Genomic DNA, 11981 nt, shown 5'->3' with positions numbered 1-11981 from the left:
TAAAACTACCAACATCATAATGTCAAAATGCTCCATTACCAGCTTAGAAGTACTGTCAGTATAGAATTGTAATTATTATTTTAATTTTACACATAATGGGCACTTTTAGAGTGTTATTTTACGTATTATGTATTTAATTAATGGACATTTTTTTAGAACAATGGATCATTTATTAGTCAATATTAAGGGACTTGGAATTATTTTATTTATTTATTTTAGATTATCCATGAACATTACGAGATTGAAAACATCGTAGTATTATATATATACACACACATATATATACATATATATACATATATATATATACAGAATGTTTTGTATTCACAGGTATTTATATTTCTCGTATGATTCATATTATCTTTGAGTAAACACTTTTTAAAAGATCAATGTAAAAAAAAAATTATACTGTGGTGTAGTTTATCTATGATGATCTGTAAGTCACATGACTCACAATTAACAATCTGAGACACCACCCTGGCTTGTGCCACTTGTTTAGACACCCTCTCAAAGTTATAAATTAAAGAAATTAAGGAGTTTAGTTAAAATATAAAGCGTCAGAACCTTGACATTCCAACAAAAGCAAAATGCTGCAAGAAAAATTGAGAAATATTTCTGCTTTCAATTATTCTAAAGGAATGCAAATATCAGGCAAATATCTTTATTAGGGGGTTCTTTCATTTAACATATTCTTTCAAATATGAATAATTTATTGATGTAGTCAAACTTAATGCTATTAGTCTTTAACAAAAAGGCCTTAAAACATAAATTATGCCACTCTATGGGAGACGTCTTGTGAAATTACTCACATGGTGTTATATTTGCCTCCTCTTTTACTCATACTCCCTTTTAAAATGCTCACAGGAACTGGAATGTATGGCGCTCTTTGTCTAACCACCATGCAAAATTACCTGATTTATCTCGAGCACTTTCTGATGTCACACTGTCTGTGCTCGTGACAAAAGTGTCCCTTGTTGTGGCACACCAGATAACCAAACCCACCCTCGTGAAACTCACAGCACCCGATCTAAAACACGCTTTCTCAACCTTTTGTCCCCCAAAAAACAAAGAACTGCACTTTCTCTTGGCAAATGATGCCTTAATTGTGCAAGTTAACAAGCTTGCTCTTTTTTTCCCATGAATAACAAAGAGTTTGGTCCAATTTTGTTTCTTTTTGTTTGTTTTTTTTTCTTTAAGTCAGAGCTCTCTTCTATAGTGTGTTGTTACATGCTTGTTGGGCTGTTCCCATGCTTCTCTCTGCCTCCATATTTCTCAGATCATCTGTGGCGGCGGCTGAGCTGTACAAGAGAAAAACCAGCATAACAACAGGAAAAAACAAGGAGCAAGAAAAGTGAGGGCGTGACAGAAATGACGGTCCACAGTGGGATATTTTGTACAGTATTCATTATGTTTTCATTTATATCGGAGATGTCTTTGACCCTTCCCTGCTCTCTCTCCTTTAAAACACTGCCTCTTTTATCACTCTATTCATTTTTGGCTCAAATATCTCAGTTCTAAATGGAGGTAGTGTTGAATAGGACATCTCCATGGATTTGCATAATCTGATGGCATTGCTGGTGAGCACATAGAGGGTTGTGCCAAGTGCAAAAAGGTGAAGCCCTCATCCCTTAGCAGGGGGCAGAGACAACTATGGAGAGTTCTCCTACATACATTCAGCTTGACTTTTGTTTTTTTTTTGTTTTTTTTTTAGTTTGGATGAGCAAAATACCAACAGGCTGTCTGGAAAACTGCAATTAATGTTTATTTTCTGACTTACTCTTCAGAAACAGCTATCTTTCTCTATGAAAAATACCCACCATTAGATCAAATATTGCCACTTAAACCCCACGTCAGTTCAGTGATGTGCTCGCAGACAATCAAAAGGCATTGATATCTGTTTTTTTTTTCTGCTAACAGACTCCATTCATGTCTGTTCTCTTCTTACAGTGGCCGTCATTCTTCAGACATCGCTGGTGCCAAGGCAGTAGGATGGCTGCCTCTCTCTGATGGGAAACTGTTGCTCATTTGCTGGGTTGGCTGCCAAGTTTTGGCATTATGGCTGAAGGGAAGAGGGGGAGGAGGAGGAGAGAAGTGGGAGGGGGGAGGTGTACAGAAAGGGGGCCCTTTAAACCCTGTGAGATAGTGCTATCTGTTGTGGGAATGATCTTCATCCCTTTACCCGCTTTTCTTAGCACTCTCACTGTTTCTGTTTCTCTCACCCTCTTCTTCTTTCCCTCTGTCTCACCCCCGTCCTCCATCCCCCCCGCTCTCTGTCTCCGTCTTTTCATGCTGTAGATCAGACGACCATCCTGAGGTGAGCCGGCAGCGATCCGATGCCACTGGAGCACTTTGATTACCCACCAGACTGGCTGACTGTTGGATTTCTCACAGCTTGTGTACTTCTTTGGCTTCGCTCCCAAAGCATGGCTGTAACCCTCCTTCACACAGACACAAACACACACACAGACACAAACACACACACAGACACACACAACACTATGGTAAAGGAAAGAAGATTTGCTGTTGTACTCTCAGAAGCTTAGCTAACTGCCTAAGCCTGACTTTAGAGCTTGTACAGGTGCAAAGATCAAATCAGTACTTTTTGGTCCCTCTTTAGGCTACAGCAGTGGTTTCCAGTAGTTTTGACTTGTGACCCCTTAAAGGAATAATCCAACATTTTTTGAAATATTCTTGTTTGCTTTCTTGCAGAGAGCTAGATGAGAACATTGATTCCGTTGTCTCTTCTATCCATCAAATATTAAGGTACACAGCTTAGCTTAGCTTAGCTTAGCTCAGACATTGGAAACAGGGAGAACAGTAAGAATGACTCTATGCAAAGGTAACAAAATCCACCTATAATAATAAGGAAGGCTGCTGCGCTAGACTGAAGACAAATGAAATGTGATGTTAGAAAATACTTGATCTGCATGAGAAAAAATAGAAACGTTAAGAAATGTTTGAAGAACATGAGATTAAGAAGCTAAAATAACTTAAATAAAAAGAAGATTACTGCAGTGATGTGATGCCTGACTTATATCCTGGGAATCCTTGGGGTTTCTGACCTCCAGTTTGAGAACCAATAAGCTACAGTATGTGCATGTGTTCCTGTTAGTACATGTAGACACAGACTGTCCACATGTACTAGCAAACACACATATGCTCATGTACATGCTATATGTACAGAAACACACAGAACATATTGGAAACCACAGCAGACAGAAAAATGTTAAGTAATATTGCTAGTAATGTGGGCCAGTCTCATAAGGGCCAGTCGTTCTTTTCCCAACCTTTCCAAACAGTGACGGTAAAGAAGCAAAGTGTGTTTTACTGTTTAACTATTGATTTTTTTTCTGTCTTCAGAAGATGGGTATGTATAGATCTGACAAGTGTGAAAAGATTGTTCATGTGTGGGTGTGTTTGTGACCTAAACCAGGGCGACCAAAGGGACAGTGGGAGTTCATCGTCCATGATGAGTAACCAACCAGCTACCTGAACCACATGCCAGGGAGATCTGGGCGCACCTTTCAGGTATCTTTTCTGGCCTTTTAATCCCTCACCATTCATGGTAAGATCTCAGACACATTAAACTCAAACATTTTACATTCTACTAGGAAATCACAAACAAAACCTATTGTGGATATAGCGTGCTTTGTGCGATATAGTGTGAAAATAATATACTATAAGTGTTGTTTTGTAAATATAGCATTCTTTATGTGAATTTAGTTTGCTGTAAAAATAGAGCGATCTGTGGGGATAGGTAGTGGGAAAATATATGTGCACACAAAAAGGGGGCGGAAAACCTCGGAAATTAGTTTCATTGTTTCACATAATAGCCTAACACAAAAAATACAAATTAACAGATTTTTTTGTTGTTTTTTTTAAAATAAATGATTCTTTAAGCTGGTTTGTGGCTTAAAATACAGTTATTGTGCTTGTAGCAGCAAAGATAAAGTGTGTAAAAGAGTAAAACAAACAGAGGAACTGTTTATTGTTCAAAAAGATGTTCTTGCAAAAGGATGCTTAGATGGCTTTGGTCTATTGACACAATTGTAATACAGTTATATTAGACTTTTTTCCAGGGATGAAATCTTGACAAAGTCTTGAACTTATTCCCATCATTGTGCCTGTTTGGACAGGAGGAGGGAACTTTGTTTTCTCTATATAAATTTGCCTGATTTCATGCTCATCAAAGGATGAGATCTGAGTGCGACTGCGGTTTTCTTTATCGTTCCAGTGATGAATAATTTTTCAAAAGATCAGATTGTTAATGTTCAGCATGTGATATTAATGCGAAAGATAAACATTCTCCAACTAAAGCTTTACCACTGCGGCTCAGTTTACATGACAATAAATGGTGTGGAGTCCGGTTTTTTATCCCTGCTCAATTTATTATTATTCATGTGATGTGCTGTGGCTAAATCTTTTTCATATGGCTGCACGAGTTTTTTTTTCCTGTTTAGAGTCAGGACTTAAACCAATATTGAGGCTGTGGGGATCCAAGTGTTCCTTCAAAGCCTTTTCTCTTTTATCGTATTGTCTCTTTTCCATCTGCATGGCCACTGTTTCTCATTTCTTTCATTTGCCCTCTTGTTGCTTGTCCTTTTGGTGAGGGGCTGGTTAATGTGGGTTTATCCAGCCATCCAGGCGATTAATGTGGGCTTATCCATGCATCCTTCATCTACCCGTCCATCCAGAAACGATTCTTGCCTCCATCCTATCTGTCCGTACATGTAAGGACACATGTGAGGATACCCACAACACACCTTACTTTGTGTCTTTTAGTACCATGCCCAGGCACGGGAGCCTAAAATGACACAGGACAGAGATACGTGCAATGATTTCAGTTTTGCTTCTAAAGGAAAACTGGGAGAAAAAGGTGTTTTCTTGTACTCCCGTCAAAGAGAAACTTTGATTTCATGGTGTTGATTATTTTTCTTCGCAGTCACTCAAGGATGAAGCACAAGGACGCAGAGATTGTTCCCCTTTCAGATGCACCACAATGGGGCTCCTTGGTTTAGACAAAAAAAAAAGAAACAAGGAGTTTCCCACTTTCTCTTACTCTTTTTTTTTTTTTTTTTTACAATCCAACACTACACAACTTACTTAAAGAAAGACAGAAGGGGCCTGGAAGCAGTTTAATGCATTTTTTGAGATGCTGTGGTCACATATCGCAGACACAAGCTTGCCAAAAACAGTTCTCTTTTGATCAGAGTAATTCCTTATTCTGTGGGATGCAAAGAGCCTCTAACTGGTCCTAATGTGGCTTCTCCTTCACAAAGTGAGGAAAAAAGTTTCAAAGGCTTTAAGAGCACTTTTTTTTCTCACTGAGTTCTTATGGTTGGTGGCCATGCAATGTTGCTCTCTAGGTTCTCTGTTTGTTTGAAGAAAAATCTAACTTTACTTGTCAATAAATGGAAGCATTTAACCAGGGTGGTTCTCTCCTCCCTGCATAACATCCCTTCTTAATCCTAATGAATAGTTAACCTCATTTGCCTAAATATATGGAAATAGTAAAACCTGGCTAAAGTTCAGGACGGACAACTTTTATCCTCTTGTGAAACTTTCTTCTCTAACTCTTTGAGATCCTGTAAATTCAACTCTTTATTCAAAACATATCACGATTACTTTCCTTCAGTATCAAATGATGTAGATTCTATAGTGTGTGTGTGTGTGTGTGTGTGTGTGCGTGTGCGTGTGTGTGTGTGTGTGTATTTACTTATTTATTTAACCTCATCAGAAACAAAAGCGTCGCGTTTTTGAATGAAATTATCAGATTTTAAGGAAGGAGGAGTGTTGGATTAATCAATGATTTAGTTAAGTGCACGTTTGTTTAAGTGAAGAGAGGGTGTCCCGATGGGAATGGGACTAATGTCTGCGCCCTGGAACCCGCTGTGTCACCCATCAAACCCACAGATAAGTCCTTAAACAGGTCTGTAGACCACTCTGAGAAAAAGATATTTTTGAGCAAACAGTACACCACAAATACTACGCCTTTTTGGAAATTAATTCCAAACAGTCATAATTTATGGAGCACCTTTTGTCTCATTTATGTTACAAAAATATTTACATAAGCTCTTATATAGCTGGTAGCTTGTTTTCTGTGTGTTTCGACTCACCAGGAAAAAAACATAAATAATTCACTGAAGATTGAGTGTGAGCTGCCCTTTTTATATTTTTTTCCAAGCACTGTATTCTTACAGAGAAGTAACAGGATTTTAATTGCTTGAAATTTTGGCGATCTTTAAGCACTGCGACTGTTACTTAACCACCAAAAAAATGCGTAAATGATGACAAACAAGCTGAGTTTTAGTCAGAAATATTTATTCACAACATGTACACGGACCTATTTCCAACATTCACAAGTGTATAAATAGAACAAAACAAAGCAAAAGTATTTACATGGCGTGTTGCGCACTGTGCAAACTAAACGTGTTTGCGTGCGTGTGACCGATGAAATTGAAATAGTGGTGATCGAGTCCCTGCACCGGTGACAAGTATCCACCGTGCTGTTGTGTGTGCGCAGAGAGCGGCACCGTCGGGTACGAGATGCCCGGGCTGCGGGCCGAGCTGTGCCAGGAGAAGTGTCCCGGTGGACTCTGCTGATAGACTGAGTCAGATGGACTGTGGCTTTGGTGCTCCGGAGATGAGTGTAGCTGGCCTAGGTAGTCAGACGGTTCTGGCATCGAGCCGACAGAGCCGAACACAGGCTCGGTGACCACACGAGACTTGGACTGTAAGAAGGCGAGGATCCGTGCGTACTTGATGTCTTTGGTTTCAGCTCTGTCCTCTGTGGTCAGGTAGTGCACCAGGTTCTTCATACACTCGTGGTATCCGTAGTGAAAGTAGTTTGCAAACTCAGCAAGAAGTTCACCTGAAATTAATCAAAGTAAACGCCGATTACAATCCGGCCAAATGAAATGATAAACAAGTCTGACACAAAGTGTTTTTATGGGCTGATCCCGGTGCGTAAAAGTGGACTAAAAGTTAACTGACAAAAATCCCAAAACTAAAAGATGAGTTGAAGTGACACAACAATTACACAATAGTACTGATAACCTCTATTCATTTGCAACCAACATGTTGAAAATGAATTAGATTTTACAGACACATCATTTGTGACGGGATGCGTAAAGTAAAAGAGCTGCGTGGAAAATTTACTGACCTTTTTCTCTCCCACGGGGAAAATCCGCAGAGTGGAGCGCTCGTAGGTACTGAACCGTCATTTCTAAGATTTCAGCCTTTTCCAGTTTTCCAGAGTTCTGCCGACACATAAATCAATATCATAAAACGTCTTCACTCCAAATATTAACCATAACTAGAATCGCTAATAAACATACACTGATCTATCTATATTTATATTTTGTTAAATATCAATAATGTCTAATAAGTAAAAAATCACGTATAGATATATTACACATTTTACAATACCTGTTTTGCCAGTGCCATCGGTACTGTTTTTCCTAGCTCGTTGAGGCAGCGGTTAATGCGGTCCCGTCTTCGTTTCTCAATGACTTTGTGAGAGATGGGAGTTCTCTGTAAAAAGAGGGAGATATACAACATGAGTTCACGGAATCGCTGTAGTACACCTCATCTCTTTTACAGTTATTTTATCAACCCAAAACGTGCAAAAATGAAGTGAAATTACATATAGTGGATCACCGAAATAATCTGGAAACAGTTTACACGCTAACTTCTGGCGCCTTTTGCGCGCCGCGCGCTGTATTGCTCCAGAGCGCACAGCGTGCATCTGCGCTCTGGACAGACTGTCTAACTTTGAGGCTTTATTGGACATAGTTAACAAATCACTTAGCAAATACAACGCATTGTGAGTATTTGTAACTACATTACTGTCAGTAAATATTGCCTAAATGTCAGATGGGCTCTTGTACATCAACAGAGCGCCTAGTCCTGTAATGCGTGCCACAAGCTGGTGCACAGTAGATATCTATTCCATCAGCGTAAAAAAATCTCCAAATAGTAGTTCGGCAATAATTCTTGTAGATAATGAAGTACAAATTTCCAAATTGTAACTCGAAAGTGTTGAAAGAGTCATGTTGCCAAAATATCTCAGTCCTCAAAATGCAGAGCGCACAAGGAGCGCGTACCTTCCTGTCTTTCATCTTAGATGCCATCGACGAATTTCTGACAAACGTCTTAAAAATGAGTTCAGCTGGAATTGCAGAGATGTGTTGCTCTGGCAGGAGATGAAGCAGACTGAGGTTTGAGGGGAAAGCTGGCCCTTATAAAGGGATCATCCAAGGGACTCTGGCATTCATGGTGTAAATTATTCCGTGGGATTAGAGCCATGCTTTGGGTAAATGTGTGCATTTAGGATCAGTTAAAGAAATAGTAAAAATCTAAAGCCATGGGCTAGCAGGGGGGCAAACCTGCTTTGTTAATCCACGTGGCTGTTCAAAAGACACGTGATTACTTTTGGAATATTATTTGCATAGTAACAACCCAGGCGGGAAATAAGAACTGAGCGTTGGGATCGCCTGATCCGGCGGGGCGCACTGTGCGCACTGAAAACAAAGCCGGCGAAAAAAGAAACCCTCTTTCTTCCAACTCGCGTTTCTCACACGATCGCCTGTTTACAAATCCCAGCAAGCGATCTTAACTCTCATCCAAGCCCGGTCCGAGTTTTAAGGCCTGTCCAGTGTCATTAGAGTAATTAAGTAAGCCTTTAATAGGCTGTTCCGCCAAGTTCAGGGGAGATCTTTTGGAGACGGAGTCCCCCCGTTTGTTCTCGGCGTTTCTCACACGACTTGGTGACACGTCCATCTTTTATGAGAGATGGCAAGCTTTTTGTTTACATTCTTTATTTTGTTGGACTCCTCGGCAGGTGTGTGATTAGCCCTGGCACACGAGCGTCGTCTGCGTCAAGGCCAGCGTCTCCAGCAGCCTCTGGCACACGAGGGTTACCCACCACTGGAGACTCTTTGGAGAGGCTCAATTTGTATCCTATTATCCTATAAGAAAATGTCTATTCAGTCGAATGAATAGTTTCATTGGCCTAAATTTTAATAATGCTGTGAAAGAAAGGGAGAAATAAAGAAGAATGCAGCTGGTGTGAACGCGCATTATTCCCCGTCACCTGCAAGATGGGTAGCCTGGAGACCCCTATTCATTTGCCTAATTTCGGTCAACTTAACAAACTTTGGGAGAAATTATACTGCCATTGTTATGAAGGGTGAAGCTTTCTGATCGAATTAACAGCATGTTTTGATCCGGTAAATGTCATTAGAAAGAAAGAAACAATCGCGTTTAAAGGGGCCTGGGTAATGCGCCAAGTGGAGACGCCAAAGCGCAAACTGCACAAAGGGTGCTAGTAAATGCCACAGGGGACTTTTGTACCCTCACATTGCTCAAGTTTTTCCCCCCAAACAAAGGGCATTATTTTATACTTGAATACATTTCATACAACAATTGGCTGTTTTCTTCAAACATATTTTCACAGCAAGGTTAACAACAGGTTTATTGTGTGCGCTCCTTCTCACAGATTCAAACTGCTCTCATGCGCCAAAACAGTTTGCTCTGATTCTTTTTTTTTTTTTCCTCACTGAGAACGTTTTAATCTCGAAACTTTCGCCGTGCTTGGATATATTTGATCCTGTGAGCGATGTCGAAGAATAAAAAGCAGCGGAGATTGAGAAAGAAAAGCTCACAAGACATCTGAAGCGTTTGGAGAGTTTTTAGAGCACCATGGAGAGAAAAGCGCGAGCGAGCGGGACGGGGGCATAAAATCCAATTACTTGACTGTGCAGTTTTTAACACTTTTTTTTATGTGTTTGTCCTTTGAAATATGGAGGGACTTGTGTGCTGTTGCTTTTTTTAAGTAACTGAATTAAATACTGGAAGTTTTTGCTGACCGAATTTGTAGCGCCAAGTGTTGCGTCAGAACGAATCCACACGATGCGTCAGGATTTTTCATTATTACAGTTACAGTTACGCTACTTTGATGTGAAATGTGCGTTTCCGTGTTTGTTAAATGCTCCCATAGCTATCTGATTTATTGAATGAGCAGTTATTATATTTCTATTTATGGGTTCTTCTGTGGAAAATATTTGCCAAATCACTGCGCTTCGGCCTTTTTACCACAATATATTTTATACATTTTTGGCAACTTAAGTAACTTGGTGCCATTATCTCTGAGAAAAAAAATCTAACTTCTTCAGCTTTAAGAGCAGAATTATTTTAAAAATCTTTCAAATAAAAAGCTCATTTTAAATGTTGGAATTTGTCTGAATTAGCCAGAGTGGCTGTAATCTCTGCGCAAACATAGTCGTTGTAAGACAACGTCTCGATTGTATTTATCACAGTGGTTCCTCTAGACACTAATGTGCAATACAAGAGAATATGTAAGGGCATGGTGGGTCACTGTTGGGCACTTTGCCTGATGAGAAAAGGCTCTTACTGCGGGAAACAAACGAAATAGTTTTGGACAGAATAAAGAAACATCAACACCAAAAAACAAACAAACAAAAAAACACTCACTGTAGATATATTGTACTGATTCTATTGTAGATTAAACTAGAATGAAGGACTGTAGGACCACACGTATACTCGAGTTCATGTGAATACTGTAGGACTAAGGAGATGTTTTTCCTGCTGTCCACAGCGCCTGTTTGAACATAACCAAGACAAAAAAGCATTTTTACTTCCAATTCTGGCATTTTAACGCACTATTTAATCTCTGTTACAAATTGCTACATATTCATCTAAATCGTCTCTGTGTTATTAATGCATAATGTTACTTAGGCCCCCAGTTTAAAACAAAGTCCGTCTGCAACAAGATATAGCAGCAAACATTATGCTAAATCAATGTTTACTTTATTTTGAATACGAGCCTGTAATAAGAAAATGCGCACGTCAAAACGATTGGGATTCGTTAACTCATTTGTAGTAATGAAATGAAATCAATCAATCAGGCGGCAGCAGTGAGTTTCTTACCAACGTGAAACCACTGCTGCTGCACACAACAGACCGTTAGATTGCCCCTAAGAATGTGATATTAGTATGAATATAGTTCACTGTTTCTGTGAGGAATTACATAATATGTATGTTTATATTGCTACAGTTTGTTTTAACCTAATTTTGCACCGTTGGTTTGATACAGAAGCTTTTAGTTGTGCGTGGGGAAAACATGTTTTTTGTTATTGCACGCACAAAGTCACAAGCGTCACTCCCTAAATTAAGGTGGAAAAAGCTATATTCTTGTTAGAATATGTCAGTATGTTGACTGACTAATGTGTCTGCTCACTGAACTCGTGGGGTGCAATAGTATGCTGTTCGCTTTTTGATCTCCAGTGTTGTCAGTAGAACATCTGTACACCAGCCCGTTACAGGAAAACACAAACAAGCCTCCAGCCATGAAGCCTAATTAGTGACAGCAGCTCTGTGTGCAGCAGCAACAGCAGCAGCTCTCCACTGTGTTGTCAGGCGCTGCGCTCTGACCCGTGGTGACCTTTGAGGGTCCCCGACACAATCCTTTGGCTTGGTGCGCCACCCTCAGCCTGAACTGCAGCAGTTCACACGGTCCCCATTGAGCCCGCGGAAATGATCTAAGCTGAGTTCAGACTCCATGGTTCAGCAGCTACAGGCCCCTTTGAGAAACAAACAGCAGCCATTTAAGCAATGGGTTTTTTTTAACTGACTAAAGCGTGTAAACATGCAAACAAATGTTTTATGTTCATCTCGCGACAGACATCTTTTAGACATCTGAAAGATTTTTTTAATGTCACAGTTTTGCCACTGACCCGTCGTAAACTTATGTTTGACGGGGTTTTTACCTTTACCATCCCTTTTTGAAAAGAATTTAGATTCTTAAAAAACAAATTTGTAAATAAAGTTCTCAACCTAAAAGGCTCATTTCCCTTTTAGGCGCAAACTGCCCCTTCTTGTGGTACATTTTGGAAACTGCAGTGGCCTGCATGATCCCTGAGGGAGAGAGAGAGATGAGAAAACATATATATATATATATA

The 11981-nt window shown here is 39.8% G+C and overlaps 1 protein-coding gene across 1 annotated transcript; it reads right to left on the bottom strand.

Moving 5' to 3' along the window:
• Window positions 1-6395: 6395 nt before the first annotated feature.
• helt (helt bHLH transcription factor) lies at window positions 6396-8276 on the bottom strand. The gene is made up of 4 exons (XM_041036798.1): window positions 8106-8276; window positions 7429-7533; window positions 7163-7259; window positions 6396-6871 (listed from the first exon to the last, which is right to left on the bottom strand). Exons 1-4 carry the CDS (start codon window positions 8130-8132, stop codon window positions 6396-6398), a joined length of 705 nt encoding a protein of 234 aa, XP_040892732.1. The 5' UTR covers window positions 8133-8276.
• Window positions 8277-11981: the final 3705 nt, after the last annotated feature.

The sequence above is a fragment of the Toxotes jaculatrix genome, chromosome 4 (assembly GCF_017976425.1).
Source record: "Toxotes jaculatrix isolate fToxJac2 chromosome 4, fToxJac2.pri, whole genome shotgun sequence".
In the NCBI taxonomy this organism is placed as follows: domain Eukaryota; kingdom Metazoa; phylum Chordata; class Actinopteri; family Toxotidae; genus Toxotes; species Toxotes jaculatrix.
The sequence above is the reverse complement of the archived record's forward strand: the minus strand, read 5'-3'. Positions and strand labels throughout refer to the sequence as shown.

What these genes read in the sequence shown, in the direction of transcription:
- helt (XM_041036798.1), bottom strand. Translation starts at nt 8,132, where the DNA reads ATGGCATCTAAGATGAAAGACAGGAAG. An exon ending in CGATGGCACTGGCAAAACAG is followed by an intron (nt 7,260 to 7,428) that starts GTATTGTAAAAT and finishes ATGTGTCGGCAG; the next exon opens with AACTCTGGAAAACTGGAAAA. An exon ending in TCCCCGTGGGAGAGAAAAAG is followed by an intron (nt 6,872 to 7,162) that starts GTCAGTAAATTT and finishes GATTAATTTCAG; the next exon opens with GTGAACTTCTTGCTGAGTTT.